A 21,419-nucleotide genomic window follows, 5' to 3' on the forward strand; every position below is an offset into this window, starting at 1 on the left:
TTACTTCCTCCTCCTCCTCTCTCGCCGCGGGACAAACCCCTCCTCCCGCCTTGTGGTTTGCTCAAAAAGTTGTCGCTTAAGGAAGGGGCAGAGACTCCTCGGCCCGCCCGGCCGGCGCGGGAGCCCGCCCCGCCTCCGCGCCCGGCGGCTGCCGGAGAGGGAGGTAGGGAGCGAGCCGCTCCGCCCGGAAAGCAAACGGCGCCCGGCCCCGCCTCCGGTCCCCCGCACTCACCCAGCCCCGCGGCGTCCGCGCTGAAGGCGACGCCCGTCACCGCCGCTCTGTGGCCTCGGAAAGGCCGGATCAAGACGGGGTCCTCCTGGGGGAGAGGTGCGCACCGTCAGGCTCCGGGTGGGGGCGGCCTCCTTCCCGCCCGCCGCCGCCGCCCCCCGCACCCAGGAGCCGTTAACGTTCCGCACGCGGCGGAAGCACGGCGGCGAGCGGTCCCTGCACCCTGAGCGCTCTCACCGGCGGGTGCGGCGGCCGCACCGGCTGTAGCCGCGCAGCCCTCGGCGCCGCGCGACACCAGCCGGCGGCTGTGCCCGTTCACAGGCCGGCAGCCGCAGCTCGCCTGCCCGCCGGAGCGCCGCCCTGGCTGCCCGGGGCCGGGGCCGAGCCCTTACCAGCGCGGAGGCCATGGGCGAGGCGGAGCAGGGCGCCGCGGCAACGGCAGCTGCCGGCGCGGTGCGGCGGCCCGTCAAACCCCCCGCGCTCCAGGCGCGGCCGGCCGAGCCCCGAATTCATCCGCGGCGCCAACAGCACGTCTTTCGATCCGCCCATTCGCCGGCCGCCCTGCGCGGGGCGGGGCCGCAGGGCCGCCTATCGGTGGTGTAGGTGCTCGGCTCCCTCTTAAAGGCATAGAGCCGCACCGCCCCTCGCGTTGCCTGGCTACCGCGCGAGCAGGCGGTGCATCCTCGGCCGCGTCCGGCTGTTCCTGTTCCTGGCCCGGGCCCGGGCCCGGGCGGCCGCGGAGCGGAGCGGCCTCCGCGGTCGGGCCGGGCAGATTGTAGTCTCTTGTCTCCGCGTTTGTCCCTTGGTTGGGACACAGCGGCTTTTGGTCGGGAGGGGCTGAGCTACCGCCGAGGGGGCGCGGTGCGGTGCGTGCTGGAGCAGGCGGGACTGGAGGTGGGAAACTCGGCCTGGGAGTTATTATTTGAAGAAAAAAACCCCAAACGCCAACTATAGTTTTTCCCACCAGCCTGTGAGGGAACTCCCAGCGTTAGGCTGGGTCTCAAGCCAGGTGGCAGCGCGGCGCTCTGGGCTGCACCGTCGGTGTTCCGTCTGCGAGGAGCCCCGGGCCGCGGGGAGCCCCGGGGGCCTGAGGCGCTGCCCCCCGCCGCGCTGCAGGCGGAGCGTGCATTCGCTTGCCTGTTCTTGAGGGCCTTTTCGTTCAGGTTAGCGGAAAGCAAACCTGAAGAAGCAAAATCTTCAAAGCTGGTGGAAGATCTGGCCCATGTTACCTCGATTGTGTGACTCACAAATTGCTGCAGGATATCTCTGTTTAACACCTCGGACTGATTTTTGTATTAAGCCACCTTAGGTAGTTTGGCCTCTGTCTTTTTTCCACTTGTTTCTTAGCCTGTCGATACGTTCTAGATTTCCAAGTCAGCGCTCGTGTTTGTGTCATAGAGTTGTCTTTAAACAGTCCTTTAATGCTTTAAAAAAGTACAACTACCATTTAAAGAAAAAAAAAGAAAAAACAACAACACAGAAATATTGGTGTTAGTAGTGCTGTGAATGTTTATGAAGCTTCGTGGTAAGCTAGATAAGAGAACCAATCTCACTGAAAAAATACTGCTCCAATAGCTATGCTAGTAAAAAGAGGGTTGACATCAATTAGCAAAAGGGAGGGCTGTGATAGCAAAACTGTCATTCGATATGCAAGTGTTTGTGAAGAATTAACTTATACTGCAATTACCCTTTTTTTTTAAAATCTAGTCTGCATTTTACAGAGTTTCATCTGACATTAAAATCTTACATCTACAGAATCAGGTCAGCAATTAGGCCAACATGGAAGATTTGTCAGTTATAGGACAGTTCCAAATCAATTGTGTTTAACCGTGAAATGCACATTTAAAATAATAATTTTAAAAGTGCTGAAAAAAGCAGGATTACCACAACAAGTATCACAATAAGAAGGTTTCAATGAAAATCTGCTAGCCACTCCTTATGTTGATGTTATGCAGGCTGATAATTTGCCTTTACAGCTTCAGAACATAAAATAAGTTTTTTAAAAAAAAGGTGGTGGGACAGGACACATTGACTTTAACTTGGACGTAACTAAAGCTACAGTTTTATGTCATTATTTGTTCTTGGTTTGGTTTGGTTTTTTTTTCTACACAGCTCACTCACCCATCCCTTTGTGTTAGCTCCCATGATTTAGTTATCACACAGTAAAATGTACCATTAAAAAAGTTGGTAATTATAAGACTTAAATGTCCCATGTTCTACCATGTTGCAGGAACAGTGAGTTAACTAGTTAAATGTAAATTCACTTGGCCTCTTCACCACTATTTAAGTCTTCCAGCTGTTTCTCAACTGTTTTTCCAACTATCCTCTTTCTCCTAGGGTTTACCAGCTGTGAATGACGCCTCTCAGCAGGGAGACAGCCAAGCTACATTTAGATCCTGTCCCTCTGGGAAGCAGGTTTAGTACCAAACTTTGAGTGATCTTAGTTATTCTGTGTTCCCATTTGCTTTTCTCTTCTCTTGAATGAGAGACACTACTGTCTGTGCTGCTATAATTGCGTATTATGGTATCGGTATTTCTGGTACCTTATGTTCTCAGGTTCAGATGTGTTCTGGAAGCTCCTTAAAACCCAATGGACAGAAGCACATGTTATTTTATTTACAAGCTGAACTAAATGACAATTCCTTTTGCCTTCTTCACAGCTGCTACACTTCCAGCAGCTCGGTATCCTTTCGGGGTGCTAGCAATAAACTGGAATCTGTACCTGCCCACAAAATTCCTGAATTATGACGTGTCAGGTGATAGGCATAAAGCAAAGGAAGGACTGCAATTACTGAGAGAAAGAGGGTGGCATCCCTCTTTCTACAAATTGCTGGAAGAGTGTTTCTCAAATTGTAGGGCTTACAAAGTTAGTCTGTTCTTTGCTGCTCCTCCTTACCTGAGACTGTTTTGAAGACTCCCAAATGCTTGTAGGAAGCAAAGTATTCCCCTGCTTCAGATATATAATTAGCTATAATGACTGTAGTTATAAAGCTGGCAGGTAATAGTTTTTATGCTGATTATTTTTTCTCATTAGCATGCATAGATGTTATTTTTAGAATGATTTTAAGATTATTGTAACTCTTAATAATTTAATACAATTATGAGTTGGCATTGTCTTTTTAAGGTTGAGAGTAACTGTTCTGCTGTATACAAGTGCAATCTACTGTATTAAGTTGTTGTGCACTGTGATGACAATGATAAATGGTGCCTCAGAAAATACCTTCCAAGCATCATGTCTCAGTAGGCTGTTGTGTCAGCAGCCATGAAGTTTTTTTCTCAGGCACTGAGTTAAGTCCTGAGTACATGTCCAAACAGAAATCCTGTATACGGGGGAACACTTTAAGATTGTAACTCAAGGGTCATGCAGGCTGCATGGTCACTGTAGGAAAGGACCTAGTAAAAGTAGTTGTAGAATTCAAGACACATAGACAAACTTGGTAGCCTTTGTGCATGTGTGTAGTAATGCACACATAAATTACACTGATCACATATTATTTCATAATAATTGAGGTAATACAATGCATGTGCACAAGGGGCAAATGTAATACACTAGCCCACCTAAAATTCTATCATATCTAAAATGAGGGATTTTAACTTAATGTCACCCCAACTTTAATGAACCCCAACTTTAATTATGTGGGATCATATTGGGAGCAGCTGTGTTAGCAGCAGAGCTGTCCAGACCCCCGGAGAGGCCTTTGGCCCTCGGGCTGTTGGCAGACAGGGAGCACAAGCAGGTGGTGGTATGCCATGGGCGCTAGAGGGGAGTGTGAGATACACTTTGCCAGCGTCGTGTCGGTTATTCATCCACCTACATGCAGGAGAAGAATGTAGTCTCAGGGCACAAAGATTTAATTATAGGCTGTCTTGCAGTTCTAGAACCATTATACCTTATGCCCCCAGCATCTTTCCAACCTCTGATCCTACCTTTTCTTCTCCTACATAAAAATGGTTATGAAAATAAATATTAAGATTGTAAAGTCACTTGTGGAGTACTGTTGGTTTTTTGGTTTTGATGGAATTTTCTTATCAAAATCCCATTAAAGTCTGTTTGCCAACAGCAGCAAGAAAATGGAAAAGAAAAGGATATGAAGTAGGTACATATGGATTTGAAATGCAAGGATGATTTGGAATATATATCATGTTACTTTTAGTCTAAGAAACATATAGTCTAAGAAACATCCCGGGGTCTTGAGGGAATTGGCAGGTGTAGTTGCTAAGCCATTCTCCATCATATTTGCAAAGTCATGGCAGTCAGGCAAAGTCCCAGTGACTGGAGAAAAGCGAATATCACACCCGGACCCTGGGAACTACTAACCAGTCAGCCTCACCTCTGTGCCCAGTGAGATCATGGAGCAGATCCTCCTGGAAGTTATGTTGAAGCATATGGAAAATGAGGAGGTGATTAGAGACAGCCAACATGGCTTCACCAAGGGCAAATCATGCCAGACTAATCTAGTGGCCTTCTGTGAAGGAGTGACTGCATCAGAGGACAAGGGAACAGTAACTGATGTGACCTACCTGAACTTCTGTAAATCCTTTAATACGGTCCCCCACAACGTTCTTGCCTCTAAATTGGAGAGATATGGATTTGATGGATGGACTATTAGATGGATAACGAATTGGCTGGATGGCTGCATCCAAAGAGTTACAGTCAGTGGTTCAGTGTCCAAATGGAAATCAGTAACGAGTGGTGTTCCTCAAGGGTCTGTTTTGGGACCAATACTATTTAATAACTTCATTAATCATAGAATCATAGAATCGTTTAGGTTGGAAAAGACCTTTAAGACAATACAGTCCGGCCAGTAACCTAGCACTGCCAAGTCCACCACTAAACCATGTCCCTAAGCACTGCATCTACACATCTTTTAAATACCTCCAGGGATGGTGACTCAAAGACTTCCCTGGGCAGCCTGTTCCAGTGCTTGACAACGCTTTCAGCGAAGAAGTTTTTCTTAATATTCAATCTAAACCTTTCCTGGTGCAACTTGAGGCCATTTCCTCTTGTCCTATGGCTTGTTACATGGGAGAAGAGACCGACACCCACCTGGCTACAACCTCCTTGCAGGTAGTCGTAGGGAGCGGTAAGGTCTCCCCTCAGTCTCCTTTTCTCCAGGCTAAACAACCCCCATTCCCTCAGCTGCTCCTCATAAGACTTGTTCTCTAGACCCTTCACCAGCTTCGTTGCCCTTCTTTGGACATGCTCCAGCACCTCAATGTCTTTCTTGTTGTGAGGGGCCCAAAACTGAACACAGTATTCGATGTGCGGCCTCACCAGTGCCGAGTACAGGGGGACAATCCCTTCCCTTCTCCTGCTGGCCACACTATTTCTGATACAAGCCAGGATGCTATTGGCTTTCTTGGCCACCTGGGAACACTGATGGCTCATATTCAGGTGGCTGTCAACCAGCACCCCCAGGTCCTTTTCTACCAGGCAGCTTTCCAGCCACTCTTCCCCAAGCCTGTAGCGTTGCATGGGGTTGTTGTGACCCAAGTGCAGGACCCGACACTTGGCCTTGTTGAACCTCATACAATTGGTCTTGGCCCATGGATCCAGCCTGTCCAGATCCCTCTGTAGAGCCTTCCTCCCCTCAAGCAGATCAACACTCCCGCACAACTTGGTGTTGTCTGCAAATTTACTGAGGGTGGACTCGATCCCCTTGTCCAGATCATTGATAAAGATATTAAACAAGACTGGCCCCAACACAGAGCCCTGGGGAACACCACTTGTGACAGGCTGCCAACTGGATTTAACTCCATTCACCGCTACTCTTTGGGCACGGCCATCCAGCCAGTTCTTTACCCAGCGAAGAGTACACCCGCTCAAGCCATGAACAGCCAGTTTCTCCAGGAGAATGCTGTGGGAAACGGTGTCAAAGGCTTTACTAAAGTCTAGGTAGACAACATCCATAGCCTTTCCCTCATCCATTAAGCAGGTCACCTTGTCGTAGAAGGAGATCAGGTTGGTCAAGCAGGACCTGTCTTTCATGAACCCATGCTGACTAGGCTTGATCCCTTGGTTATCCTCTACATGCTGTGTGATGGCACTCAGGATGATCTGCTCCATCAGCTTCCCCGGTGCCAAGGTCAGGCTGACAGTCCTGTAGTTCCCCAGATCCTCCTTCTGGCCCTTCTTGTAGATGGGTGTCACACTGGCAAGCCTCCAGTCAACTGGGACCGCCCCAGTTAGCCAGGACTGCTGGTAAAGGATTGAAAGTGGCTTGGTGAGCACTTCCACCAGCTCCCTCAGTACCCTTGGGTGGATCCCATCCAGCCCCACAGACCTGTGTGTGTCTAAGTGGTGTAGCAGGTCGCTAACCCTTTCCCCTTGGATTATGGGGGCTCCATTCTGCCCCCCATCCCTGTCTTCCACCTCACGTCTGGGTACCCAGAGAACAACTGGTCTTACTATTAAAGACTGAGGCAAAGAAGGCATTGAGTATCTCAGCCTTTTCCTCATCCTTTGTCACTATGTTTCCCCCCGCATCCAATAAAGGATGGAGATTCTCCTTAGCCCTCCTTTTGTTGCTAATGTATTTATAGAAACATCTTTTATTATCTTTTATGGCAGTAGCCAGATTAAGTTCTATTTGGGCTTTGGCCCTTCTAATTTTCTCCCTGCATAACTTCATGACATCTTTGCAGTCCTCCTGAGTTGCCTGACCCTTCTTCCAAACGTCATAAGCTCTCCTCTTTTTCCTGAGTTCTAGCCAAGGCTCTCTGTTCAGCCAGGACAGTCTTCTTCCCTGCCAGCTCGTCTTTCAGCACGTGGGGATGGCCTGCTCCTGGACTCCTTTGCTCTTCAGAACTACTTCCCAAGGGACTCTGTCAGCCAGTCTCCAAAACAGGCCAAAGTCTGCCCTCCGGAAGTCCAAGGGAGCTATTCTGCTGACCCCCCTCCTTACTTCTCCAATAATCAAAAACTATCATTTTGTGATTGCTATGCCCAAGACAGCCTCCAACTGTCACATCACCCACAAGTCCTTCTCTGTTCACAAACAACAGGTCCAGTGGGGTGCAGCTGGTTCACTCACCAGCTGTGTCAGGAAGTTATCTTCCACACACTCCAGGAACCTCCTAGACTGCTTCCTCTCTGCTGTATTGTATAACCAGCAGACATCTGGTAAGTTGAAGTCCCCCCTGAGAACAAGGGCTAGCGATTGTGAGACTTCTCCCAGCTGCTTATAGAGTATTTCATCTACCTCTTCATCCTGCTTGGGTGGTCTATAACAGACTCCCACTATGATATCTGCCTTGTTGGCCTTTCCCCTGATTCTTACCCATAAACACTTAACCCTATCATCACCATCATTGAGCTCTAGACAATCAAAACACTCCCTAACATACAGGGCTACCCCACTGCATCTCCTTCCTTGCCTATTCCTTCTGGAGAGTTTATAGCCATCCATTGCAGCACTCCAGTTGTGCGAGTCATCCCACCATGTTTCTGTGATGGCAACTATATCATAGTTTTCCTGCTGCACAATGGCTTCCAGCTCCTCCTGTTTGTTGCTCATGGTGTGTGCATTGGTGTAGATGCACTTCAATTGGGCTATTGATCCTGCAGCCTTTTTGGGGGAAGAAGCCCTAGTTCCTACATGGCCATTCTCAGGCACTTCCATGGTTTCTAACACATTCATAACCCTTGTGTCTTTGCTGCTGCATGGATCTCCATCCCTTACCTCCACTGAGACGGCAGACTAAAGGACCTCTCTAGCACACCATCCCTTGAACATTGGCATGCCACCCTCAGGCTTACCTCTAGCGAGCCTGGTTTTATCCCTTTGCCCTTCAAATCTAGTTTAATGCTCTTTCAATGAGCCCTGCTAATTCCTGTGCAAAGATCCCTTTGAGACAGGTGTACCCCGTCTGTCACCAGCAGGCCTGGTGTTGTGTAGACCGACCCATGATCAAAAAAACCCAAATTCTGCCGGTGACACCAGGCTTGGAGCCAGGTATTGTTCCGGTGGCTCTTCCTGTTTCTTCCCTCATCATTCTCTGCAACTGGAAGGATAGACAAGAACACTACTTGTGCTCCTGACCCCTTAGCCAGTTGTCCCAAGGCCCTGAAGTCTCTCTTTATTGCCCTTGTACTTCTAGTTGCAACTTCATCACTGCCTACCTGAAAAATCAATAATGGCTAATAGCCTGAGGGCTGTACCAGGGTAGGAAGTTTTCTCTTCACATCCTTTACCCAGGCCACAGGGAGGCAGCAGACTTCACTAAGAAGTGGGTCCAGTCTGCATATTGGGCCTTCTGTTCCCTTCGGAAGGGAGTGTCCTATGACAATGACCTGTCTTTTTTTCTTTATGGAAGCAGTTTTGACGCAGGGCATAGGCTGACTTAACCTCGGCAACACCTCCAAGCTAGATGAACCATCGTCCTCATTATTGTTCAGTTCCACTTGCAGAGCCTCGTACCTATTATGCAAGGGCACCTGGGAAGGTGAGGTAGTCACAGAGGAGACGTGCCTGCTGCACCAGGCAGGAACTTGTCACCATTGCCCCCTATCCCTTAAATCACAGTGTTCAGCCAGGCAAAGAGAGGATAGGGAATCCTCCGTGATGACATAGACAGTGGGATTGAGTGCACCTTCAGCAAGTTCGTGGATGACACCAAGCTGAGTGGTGTGGTTGACACACCTGAGGGACGGGATGCCACCCAGGGGACCTTGACAGGCTTGATGAGTGGGCCTGTGCAAACCTCATGAAGTTCAACAAGGCCAAGTGCAAGGTCAGGCACCTGGCTTGGGGCAATCCCCAGTACCAATACAGACTGGGGGATGAATGAATTGAGAACAGCCCTGTGGAGAAGGACTTTGGAATACTGATGGATGAAAAGCTGGACATGAGCTGGCAATGTGCGCTTGCAGCCCAGAAAGCCAACTGTACCTGGCTGCATAAAAAGTAATGTGTCCAGCAGGTCAAGGGAGGTGATTCTCCTCTTCTACTCTGCTGTGGTGAGACCCCACCTGGTGTATTGCATCCAGCTTTGGGGTCCCCAGTACAAGAAAGCGATGGACCTGTTGGAGTGGGCCCAGAGGAGGACCACAAAAATGATCAGAGGACTGTTGTAGCTGATAGATATTTGAGATTTTTACTTGTTCAGTGTATAGATTGTATTTGTACTGAAGGATAAATAAGAAAACTTAAAGTGCCTGAAGGGAAACATGTGAAGGAAAACTGTGTAATTTAAAACCAGCACTTTAAACCAAATAACCATCTGGATTATAAACTGAGAGTGACAATTACTCTGCCAAAGAACTTGTCTTAAAGTCATTAGAATTTGTATATAAGTGGGTGTGTTATCCAAAGGGGTTTTTCTGTTTGTTCCTTTTAATTAGATGCTTTTGTATAAAAGATACATATCTTTCTAATGACTACAGGGATGAAATTCCTTAATGTTTCTTTCTAAGTACCCAAACAGCACAGTAAAAATACTGACATAGTACATGCAATGGAAGCATGCACTGAGCTGCATATAAACCTCTCTTAGTGTTACCTTCAATGTCACATTATAACTCATACTCTGTATAATGTATGTGCATTATTCAAATCTGAGAATGTTTGCAGCCACTGATTGTTTTCTCATAATGGGACTGATTTGACTATGGAATTTTCTGGGATAATCCTATTGGGGTGTTTTATAGCAGTGGCATCACTACCTGGCTGGATACCCACATGCAATTCCAAATTGAAAGAACATCTTTCTTCTTTCTTTCTTCTTTTTTTTTTTTTTGGTAATGTTTTAATGGATGATCAATACCAGTAATGTTTGCTGTGTTGCCAGTAACATGGTTATGTTGATAAATATATTTTTATTTCAATGCGCTTGCATCTAGCTTTTCTAAAAATAAGTAAAACAGTTGTTTTCTAAATAGATATGTGGTATAATGGCTCTTTACCATTGTATACATCACCTGAGAAACTGTCATGTTACAAAAATCAATGTGTTGGAATCCAGTTACTTTAGCAAAATGTTTGGTAATGTGTGTTTAAAATCAAGAACTATTCCTGTGTCTTACCAGGATCATGAAGGTTAGAGCAAGTTTGGAAGAATTTAGTACAATGTAGCAAAGGTTAGAATAAATTTATTAATGCTTCAGCAGATGCCGCATAGAATGGTGTTTACAGAATATCTTCCATTTAGTACTGCTTAACAGCAGCAGCATCTAGTATAATGTGGATATTAACTGCAAGAGTGAGTTGATAAAAAGTGATGAACAGTGAACTGTTGTGTGGAGATAACTAGCCTGGTGAAGTACCTGTTTAGGTATGTATCATGAAGCAACACTTCACCTAATGAATCTGGTAAGGAGAATGAACTAGGGAGTGGAATAAACAGGACCAAGAGAAACTAAAATAAGAAATTTAACTACAAACATGAGCTCTTGATATCGGAGCTCACTTAATTCTAGAAAAAAATGTAGCTTCTATTGAAGTCCAAACTCTGTGAAACCAAATTCTGGCTTAGCAGACAAATCTATGAATAAAAGGTGGCAGTAAATCTATTTGCTGGGTGTTAACGAGGAACTTGGTATTTGCACATAGCAGAATTAATATTAGTAGGTATTTTATAAGTTCATGTGGTTTGTTTTAAACCAGACTACATTAAAACTGTATGGGTGAGGTTTTCAACCATTAAACTGAAGATACACAGAATGTAAGGCATGATAAAACCTTAATACATCATGCTTGACTCAGCTTTTCAAAAGGAAAACTACTATATGCATTAGCTTTAAACAGAAAATGTAGAGAAGCACCTGTTTTTACCACCTCCAATTACAATTGATCAGTATATTTCAGGAACGCAAAAAGCTGTTAGAAACACTCAGAAAAATACACAAATTTTCCTTTGTACATAGATAGACAAACAGGGTATGAGACAGAAACATGAACTGAAGGCTGTGTAATAATCCAGAGTATATCAGTGAGGTTGAGTAGTTGATGATACACTAGTGAAGACCAAAGACAAGAATGTGTTTTTTTCTGTACTTGAAGGAACAAAGCAGAAAGGGATGCATAGGTGTTACTATGAGGCTTTGGGGAACTAGTGAGATTGAATGAAAAATTACAAGATGAGCATATTATAGCAAAAACAATCAGATACATTAATATGGTGCTTTTTATTCAGAGATTGTGAAGTATTTTTCTAGTTCTGTTAGTTGTTCTACAGGTAGGAGGTTGCTTGCTTTCACATTTCTGTAGAAGCATATATGGTGGTGAAGGCTGTTGGAAGACTGCTGTTGAAAATGTGCACTCCAAAGAAACTAATTTTATGGGAGATTATAGCAAAATCAGAAACAGAATTAATGTCTGACTCCCAATTCTGATTTCAGGGCTCCAAGAAATTACTAGTGTTCCTCCAGGGAATACTTACCACCCCAAGTTATGCAGAAATAAAATTCTGAGTTGTAAGAGTTGTTTTTAAGTAAGACCACTTGCTAAAATTACCTACAAATGAGCATAACACAGTCCCACTTGGCTAATGACATTTTATGTTCAATAATCCTGATATTATTCCAGATTCAACCAACGTTTTGTGTCATGCCTTGTTCAGATCCCATTTCTTATTGTACTTTTTCTTTATGTTAAACATAAGACAGAAGTAGTCACTTCTGTCATCCTAGCTGGTTAAATTCACACCAGTAGTATTGTATTTCAGTATGTCTCTAGCTCTTGTTTTCCACTAGCTATTTGTTGGGAATTTTTCTGGTGGTATCAGAGTCATATGGAAGAACAAGGGAATGGCTGTTTCTGTGTTTCTTGCATTGCCTTGGATATGGCGGTTTATAGCAAGAGGTATATAGGTGTGTAGGCAGTACCTGGATTCACAGTGTGGTTTAGGCCTGAGTCAGAACTCAAGGGGCTTTTTTAAATACCTCCTGCTTATGTTGATAAATTCTAAGTTTGGTTTAAGTGTCTACTAGCTCAGGCTGAAGCTTAATGGGCAGTCCAGTATCAGTAAGGTATGTCAAGGTTTGTGCATTGACAGTATGTCTAAATATGCTAGTTTCAGACTAGCCCATTTCAGGTGTTTTTAAAATCAAATTACTGTGTTCATTTTGAATCTTCTTGCGTCCCTGTACCATATTTATACTTAGTTGTAGTACCAAAACAGACATAAATAAATCTAGTGGTTAGCTGCTGCCAAAAGGGGCATCATCACTCCTTCTTTTCATGTTGGTATTAGTGGTCATCTGACCTAGGAGTGAAGTAGTCTATAAAGCTAAACCACCATAAATAGTAGTGTGGTGGTTGCTTATTTATTGTTTGTTGAGTGTTCTGCCAGTTTAGTGCATTGAATTGGCTCTTCTCAGGATCAGATCAATGGTAACTGGCACACACTAAGTGGTTGGAGCTTGCTGCTGAGTGCGGGACTGCTCCTTTTGGCAATATTTAGCCCATACATTGTCTTAGAGAAGTTGTCAAACTACAACCCCAGACAATTAATTTTCCTAGTTTCATCAGCATGCAGCTGCTACCTTATGCTCAACCAGTAATAACAACCATCATGATTCCTATGCTAATTTATTTTTTCTGCTGCTGATGGGAGGGGAAAGTGGAAATTACCTTACTTTCTGTCTTTTATAAGGTTTCTTGTCTGCACTTACCCAAGGAGGACTAGGGAAAACCACACATAAACATATCAAATATGAGTGAACAGTGAAGGTACAACAGAAAAACTAAAGCAAGTGCTTGAAACCAATGACCAGATCTGCCAGGTACAAAGTATGAGAAATGATAACAAATGCTGTTACAGAAAAAAGTGAGGCAAAACAATATGCCACTATTATTGGAAAACAAGGAACCTAACGGTGCCTGAACACCTGCAGCTGCAAGTGGAGGAAGGGAGTATGTAGCTGTTAAAAAAATCACAAGGGGAGGTCAATGGGCCAATTGATCTTCTGGGTCCTCTACTATGACTTCCAGTTTAACAAGTCTGTTCATAGTGACAAAGGAGGGAGAACATGGTATCCAGAGAGATGGAGAAGGAAGCAGAAGAACACACTCAGTGCAGCAGGGATGGTCTTCAACTGCACAGCCTGGTACACACACCCCATTTTATCTGTGGCATTAGTTTATTTTGCTAAATGCTTGCTGAAGGCCAGGGTCTGACCCATCAGAGACTTCAGGTGCTTAGCACAGGGCTGTGCTATATGCCTTTGTTTAGCAATGTCATAATGCTAGTCTCTCAGCTCCACAACACCCATGCATCCTCTAATAAGGATCTTTGACTCCCTATCTCATGACTGGTCGAGAAATTACTTGGGCACTGAATTAGAAATGTCATTGCTCTCTGCTCTGCTGCCCCTTTGTGGCATGTATCTAAGGACTGAAACACCAGTTTATTTTACCAGGGCTGAACTAGATTTTTGTTACTACACTTAAAAGAACTAGGAGAACTTGATTCCAGTCTTCTCTTAGGTTAGTTTCCAGAGGGACCAGAGTAAGGCAAGGTGTTTCTGACCAGCAGTGGCAGCTGCTTCTGATTCAGGATTATTACAGAGAAGACTGGGTCACGTGAGAGAGGGAAAACCTTACAGATTACATTTTTGCCACTTCACAGGCAACTCTAAATGCTGATTGATCTGCGTTCATCATTGCTAATACCAGAGCAGGGTAGGGACTTCTTTGTGTGGAGAAGGAAAGCCTGCATCTGTACTTTTTTTTTTTTTTGCTGTTGCAGCACTGGCTGCTTGGGCAGGAAGAGCTTTCCAGCATGACAGTTGGCAAACCCACAATGTGACAAAGTACCACAGATGCTTCCTGCTGCTGCCATTTAGATTTTCTCTTGAATATTACTTGTATGGCTGATGCACACAGAAAGATGAAGGGGGTACTAATAGTTTCAGACTCTCAGAAGTTTTATTATTAAATACACTGTTCTGTTTGCATGCCTGCATCGAGTATAAAAGCTGCCACCATAAATTAGACAGCTAGACACTGGTCTGATTCAAAGAGTAAGCAGTGTAGTTACATCTTTTCAAATACTGCTTATGAAATGATAAAAATCTAACCAACGGGCCCTATTCCACTGATAAGGCACGCAAGTATAAAGGGTCATTTTGGGGGGTAGAAAGTCCAAATTGCAAATATCTTCCCCACTCCACACCTTCTTTTTTAAACTCCCTTTCCTCTCCTGCAGGAAGGCTGTATACATGCCTAGCTGGATGTCTGTTAGCTTGCTTTAAGACTTCTTGCACGGGCTCTAATATTATTACATTTTATGCTGATCTCAGCATAATGAGTGGTTTTGTTTCAGAGAGGGACGACTTCTGAACGGCTGAACAACCCAGGTACTGTACAGTGGAGAGAAGCAGAAGGTGGCATCTGCTTAACATCACAAAATGGAGCAGGGAAGAATGCCCCTAATTTTCTTGTTAAAACAAGTTTGTGAGAACACTGCTCAGGCTCCCTGTGGCATTCTGTTGTATCACAAAACATTACTTGTTTTTATCATTTTGCACACTTCTGGTTGCAAGGCTGCTGCATATAGACACACTATATCCAGAATCTCCATCACAATCCAGTTGGGGTTCCGCAGGGTGTTTTACAGTGGCAGTTAGCATACAGGTACTCTGGAGACTGGTCCCAGCTGTGGGGAGGGTCAATAGGACCTCATAGCAGACAAAATATGCAGCACATCAGTGTCACTGTAATCCCCAAGCACTACAGAAAAGAAAACAGAAGTCAAAGTGCCTTCCCTTTCAAAGTTAGAAGGGATATCTGGGCTCCGCAGCTTGTGCAATTCCTGCTACTGCATCTGCAAAGGAAGCACGCTCTGATGGCTTTTGCCCGTTCAGAACTAAGCCAGGCAGTTTTCCTTCAGTATGCTGTGAGGCTGCAAACTAAGAAGTATTTTCACACCACACAATCTCTCTGATGGGGACAAAATATTAAATTCATGCTAAAACGATTACAAGGCAGCCTGCTAGAGATGCTAGCACCTAACTTACTCTGTGCATTGCTTGTATTTTTTTGCGCTAATTGTTACTTAGAACTTGTTTGCTGGCTACTTTCACTCTAGTTTAAGAGAATTCATCCTTAACTGGACTTTTGTTTTGAAGAACACAGCCTGCTGTTAGTACAAACAGCTTGTTCTTACATCCATAGAACAGACAGGGTGTGCTTTGAATTTCGCATTTGTTGTCAGAAGAGGGTCCTATGTGCTTGCTACAAGAGCTGCCTTCAAGATTGCTCCTGCTGCAAGGAAGTTTTCCTGCCATAGTATTGAAAATGATCGTGAAACTTATGTTTTCACCTAAAGCATATGAACACTTGCAGATAGGCACATTTTACTGTGACACACCACTTAATTATGTTAGCCACATTTAATTTTGTTTTTTTTTAAATAAAAAGCACTAGATTAAGTTTCTTACATCAGTTTACTTAGAACATTTGGTATTCTAGTCTTGTTACACTCCCTCCAACCTATCATCACTTATGTGAAATCATACAATGATCCATAGTGGTTGTCAAATTTCAGTATTTAGATTCACAGCACAGATCAGAGTAGGTTCTCCTCCAAACCAAAGCAAGAAGTGAAGGTGACTGAAATGCTCAAGCAAAAGTATGAACTGATAGAGGGCATAGTTTGTAGCACTCTTGGTATTCGTGCCTCATGCTAGAGGAGCCTGCTTTGAGATACAGGCTCTTCAACTTGTATATTCATTCTTTTTGCTCCTCTCACTCCTGTCCTGTTATCCTGCTTTGCTTCCCTTGAAGCTTTCAGCAGCCTCCTTGCTGCTCATGCTTTTCTTTCCCCTCTCCCCTTTCAACTCCCACTTAACTTCCTTCATCCACAGTATTTTAGCTGTTGCTTCCTCCACCTGTAGTTACTGGGCCACTAGGAGCCACAGAGGGGAGCACCTTTCTGCTTGAGTTTTGCTGTCCAGAGAACAGCCCATGCAGCCGATAGCATCCAACAAGCATCAGCTTGCAGCAGCAGTTCACCCAGAAGCAGTTCCGGTGTGGTTCACCATGCCGTCACAGAAGCTGTTGAAATGGCACAACTGAGGGGACACTGCAGGAAGAGAGGAGTGAAGCAGAGGAGGTAACCTCAGCCAGCATCATGGATTACAATCCTGCTGTGTGTAAGGCTCAGTTGCAACCTGATCGCTTCCCCCTGCAACCAGGCAGAGCCGTTTGCTTGGAACAGGTACAATTTTCAGATAATTTTGCTGAGCAATGGACAAGACTGACTGTATACATATTTGACAGGTTGCAACTTGTCCATGCTTTCCACTGGGATAGCAAAAGAGATCCCCAGCACCAGGAGATCCTCCTTGAGAATTGTCAAGGCTTGTTCAAAAGCTTGGAGATGGTAGAGTATCATCAGCAACAAGCATTGACAGAAAAATAACACTTCCCCCTCAAATTCCATTCTTTGAAATGGCTAACCCCTTTTATTTCATAACATTACCCTTCCCCCCCAAAAAGCAAACCTCTTGAGCTGTATAATTTTATTAGGGTGGTTAGCAGTTAAATGTATTTCTCCATGAAGTTTCCTCAAAGGCCTGATTTCTGAGTTACAGTACAACCATCAAGCCTTGCAAGACTGAAACAAGGCAAGAAAGCCACAGGAGCACTTGTCTTGTATTTGGCAACATCCCAAACGTAGTCAGTTTGGAAATAACTGTCTACGGCTTAACTGCTAAACTTGGATTGATTCTAAGTGCAATGTTTCAAACTGGGTTTACAATAGCATGCAGGAATATATTTCAGCATTTCAGTCTTTTTGACAATGATTGTCAGAGATCAAGCATGACTTCGGAAAACAAACACTGAGGGGTCTATTGGTTGTGCTGATTGCCTTCGGGGGCAGTAATGAAGAAAGCTCATGTATAGTAGTATCCTCAAGTGGTATTTTATCAGCTTACACTCCTCATCCAGTGATCAAAAAGCCTGTAGCACTTCCTCATTCAAAGATATAAAATGCTGATCATGTTGATTGGTATCAAGCTGACACATGATAATTTAGTTGATATTCAGACTTGGACTGTTTGTGGCCCTTTTGAAAAAGAATGAAGTCAGTGAGATTTAAAGCTGTTGTATTCAAGTATTGACATGCCTGCAGAATGGCTGGGGAGCCCTGCTATCCCAAGCTCTTTAAAAATGGCAGTTCAGAATACTTTTAACCTCCTGCTGTAGAGTTTAGTTCATCTTTTATTGAAACATTAATACCTTTGAAATGAAACATGCTGCAATATACTGGCCCTACAGAAGAAAATGCAAATGATTTCTGCACCTTTAAGGTAGAGAGCCAGAACACAGCATATTAAGATTTAGTGGTGTAGGCACTCCCCCACATCTTCTAAACATACATATTTTAAATCTGTTTTAGTTTCAAAAGCAATGTGTTATTTATAACAAAAAAAGGCTATGACAACTGTTTTGCAGAAACCCAGCTATTTTTTCAATAGTTAGAATGTCAAATTTCTATTTGAATCGTCTCACATTACTTTAACATTTGGTCAGCCAGCCAGCTAGTTTTACTATACAGCTTATATGTGGAATATTTGACAGAAGCTTTTTCCTATTACATCCTTTTTAAGACCAGAATGGCACTTTTGTAATGTCAGGCTTCCTACATTAGCATTTAAAGTTTTATATGCAATTATCTGAGAACCAGTAAAAAGAGACTCCAAATCTGATATAACACTAAGTTCTCCAAGTGTAACAAAGTATTTCTGTAACTCAAGGCAAAAGAGGGAGCATTTGTACGTAACAGCAGAACTGATACTGCATTTAATTTAATTTCACTGATACTTTGCTCAGTTAGGTAAAAGCCTGTAACACCACCACTCTGTGAACTAAGGTAAGGAGAAAAGTCAGCTTCCCAAATTCCTTTTAAATTATAGGCTTCTCTGATTGAAAATACATTTTTCAGTGCTCTCTACTCTTGATCAGTTAGAATAATACAGATTTCGTTAACTTTATGTGCCTGCAAGAGAACTTTCTTTTTCAGAAACTGATCTTAAACACATAAAACACACAGAAAAAAACACAGTAGCTTTAAGAAAAGGGAGCAGGTTCTTGCAAGAGAGTCCTAAGTAGAGAGCAGGGCAGCAAAACCACACAAATCTGCAAATAAGTCAGCTTTTCATTTTCCTTAGAAATAGCTACATTTTTTATTCTTATACACCTGAAAGATTTGAAAGAGCCAAATAACAGTAAGAAATCTTCTTCTTCTTTGAGGAGCAGCTGCTTTTCACAGGCCTGCAGCAGAGCTTTCTGGAGATCATGTTAAAATCTGTGGACTTTCCTATGAATTACAGACTGTTACTTTGAAGTAGCTAAGCATGTCTGGCTTGTAGTGTGAAACACAAATATTAGAAGGCATAAGCAAAGTTTTACAGATACCCGTTGAAGACGGTTTAAAAATAGGATCACAGGATAATTCAGGTTGGAAGGGCCCTCGGGAAGCCATCTAATGCAAACTCCTGCTCAAAGCAGCAGAACTTCGTGAAGTTTCATTCAGATTATTTCATGAAGCATCATTCCTTTAATGCCTGCAAAGGCAAAAAGGCTGTGAATTTTTCCTCACTAAAGAGTTATTTTCTCCCATCTCCACAAAAGAATAACTGAATAAGCTGTTATTTTGAACATTTGAATACTGATTTAACCCAGTATCCATCTTCACAGCTCAGAATATCTTCCCAGACAGCTGTCTGCAGAACTGCATTGCACAGTGATGGGATAAGCTCAGGAAGGAGGGGAAGGGGCAGGGATTAGAAGCCACACAAAATCTATGCAGTTCAAGACTGAACAGTAACAACTAAGCTCTGTGTTATTTCTCCTGCAGGTTTCTCTTCTAACAGGAGATGAGAAAAGCTCAAGTCCAGTTTATGCTTCACTGACCTTTACTAAGATTCACCAGGAGTGAAAAAAAAAATTCCAAGGTATCTGAAGCTTCCTATAAGGAGCTTTTCATTCATGACCAATAACTTAATTCCTGACCATCTCTGAAATTTAAAAGTATCACCACTGAAGACTTCAAGATGAGATGTAAGCTTAAGTTCAGCTCACTAGAGAACAACTCTAAGAACTCTAAAAACACTTAAATAACATTATTTGCACCAAACTTCATGTTACTTACATTAGCCATAGGACAAACTTTTAATTCTTTTTATTCCATTTTCAACTTGTAAGAAGATGATATGAGAAATTGCTGCTAAAAGAAAGAAGAGAAAAATGCATGCTTCTATTTACTAAAAGATGCTTCTACAGAGGAATGGGAACTGCAAGTTTTCTTCAATGCACATATGCTATCCCCTTTCTTCTGCACCTAATGGCCCCATCTTTCCAAAAAAGATCAAAGCCACTGATGACATTTTAGACAACAGTATGAGTTTCATTTCAAAGTTTTGAAGCCCAAAAGAGCTACCACCAGAATTGCTTAGCTGGTTACTTAGCGCATGAGGATTCCAGAAGACCCATCACATCTTTACAGAACACAGCTAAAGTTGATGCCATTTTAAGACATTAATTTTTTACTTTCCCAGTCAGTCATCATTCAAAAAGGTTTACTATAGGAGAAGTGATCCAAGCTCTGCTATCACAGGAAGCGTTACAGCAGGCAAATATCAGCAAGCCCATTGGTCAGGTCAGTTCCTTTCTTGCTTTGGCTCAGGTTTGATCACTCCAGTGATTGATTTCTTTGTTGAATTCCATCTATGTGTACAAATAATAGCCATGAGGCTAATAGGGAAACCCTACAGAATCACACCTCCTGCTCAAGAATTTCAGGATCACAGAATAGCCGAGGCTGGCAGGGACTTCTGCAGATCATGTAGTCCAGCCCCCTGCTCCAAGCAGGGTCAGCTACAGCAGGTTGCTCAGGGCTATGTATAGTTGGGTTTTAAGTGTCTCCAAGGATGGAGACTCCATAACCTCTCTGGGCAACCTGGTCCAGCATTTGACCACCAGCACAGTAAAGAGTATTTTCTTGTGTTCAGGCAGAATTTCATATGTTGTAACTTGTGCCCGTTGCCTCTTGTCCTGTCAGTGGGCACCACTGAGAAAAGTCTGGCTCACTCCTTTGATTCCACCCATCACACATGCACAATTGTGGCCGATTAGACCCCTATAAAGCTGAAGAGCTTACTGCTTGTTTTTGGGGTTGGGTGGTGGAGAGGAAGAGGGGCTGTTAAGCAGATGTTTTCTACCTGTGGCCAAGGGATCTGTGCAGCACAGCACAGCCTGCACCTGCTCATGTTAATTGTGTTGTGGATCAACCACTCCTCCATGTACAGGGACCTGCAGGTCAGGACCACTATGCTTGTTCAAGTAAGTAGATGTTTTATTATATAGCTACCATACATTGCCTTTGCATTTATTTTCCCTGTTAAGTCCTCATAGGCCTTTTATGCATATTTTCAAAGCCCTGCTCTTAGGACTTTTTACTAGAAGTGGGTCTTCAAGATATGCCTGATAGAAGTCTACTGTAAGGCATAATGCTTTTCAAGTTTCCTGCCCAAGGCTTAAATTTAAAGGTGTTATCCTAATCCTCAGCACCTGTACATCTGCAAGCATGACCAGAGTCCTGCTATGTGTAGAGCTCGAACCTTGTCTATATACCAAGGTGCTTTCATATAAGCAGGCACAGAGGTATGAAAGAACATCAAGGGCTCAGCTAGATAAGGGGTTTTTATGAACTATCTGGGAGAAACATTGGGTCTTAAATGTTCATTCTCTATTCATTCTTAGTCTAAAACCTAATTCTTCAAGCCTTCACACCAAGTAAAAAGTGGAAGGAGCACACTAAGGACCCTTCATTGGAAACACCAACAGCCACATCGCACAGCAGTTTTCCAGTGTGTTTACTGATAGTGGGTGAGACCCTGAAGTAGAAGGCAGAAGAGAAGATCATAAGGCAGGGTAGAAGGATGATAAAGGAGACAAATCCACAACTGCACCTCTTACTCCATCTGTCCTTCACTGATTCCCTACAACAGTCCTTGGCAGACTGGAAGGAGGAAGAGGAGAAAGGGAGAAGATACCAAGTTTTAGGTCACGTCCATACTACTGCCAGATTTATTAGAACACAGCCTAGTTGCTTTGGCAAAAGGAAAAAAGCTAGGAATGACTCATCTTTTTGGAAATTAAAATACAACAGAAAGTACCTTTTCCAGAGTATTTTTTTACTTAAAAAAATTAGTTTAATAGAGCACTTTTTGGATGATGGT

General features: G+C 43.8%; 1 protein-coding gene and 1 long non-coding RNA gene across 12 annotated transcripts in view; one reads left to right on the top strand and one right to left on the bottom strand.

Moving 5' to 3' along the window:
- Positions 1 to 796, bottom strand: part of POC1B (POC1 centriolar protein B) — a 58,479-nt gene extending 57,683 nt beyond the window's left edge. For 7 of the 10 annotated variants that reach the window (XR_012043045.1, XR_012043042.1, XM_072865022.1 and 4 more), the window contains exon 1: positions 622 to 796. Coding sequence is in view for 6 of the 10 variants with exons in the window: in XM_072865022.1 (XP_072721123.1) it covers positions 622 to 778 (157 nt within the window). In the remaining 4 variants the exon portion in view is untranslated. The other 3 variants (XM_072865002.1, XM_072864954.1, XM_072865013.1) reach the window with 3 other exon arrangements.
- On the top strand, positions 80 to 21,152 carry LOC140653206 (uncharacterized). 2 transcript variants are annotated; one of them, XR_012043049.1, is made up of 5 exons: positions 80 to 328; positions 2,567 to 2,644; positions 14,495 to 14,528; positions 19,037 to 19,837; positions 20,941 to 21,152. It is a non-coding gene; the product is annotated as an uncharacterized lncRNA (long non-coding RNA). The 2 variants fall into 2 exon arrangements; XR_012043050.1 differs by lacking the exon at positions 80 to 328 and adding an exon at positions 918 to 1,123.
- The last annotated feature ends 267 nt before the right edge of the window (positions 21,153 to 21,419 follow it).

The sequence above is a fragment of the Ciconia boyciana genome, chromosome 1 (genome assembly GCF_034638445.1).
Source record: "Ciconia boyciana chromosome 1, ASM3463844v1, whole genome shotgun sequence".
In the NCBI taxonomy this organism is placed as follows: Eukaryota; Metazoa; Chordata; class Aves; order Ciconiiformes; family Ciconiidae; genus Ciconia; species Ciconia boyciana.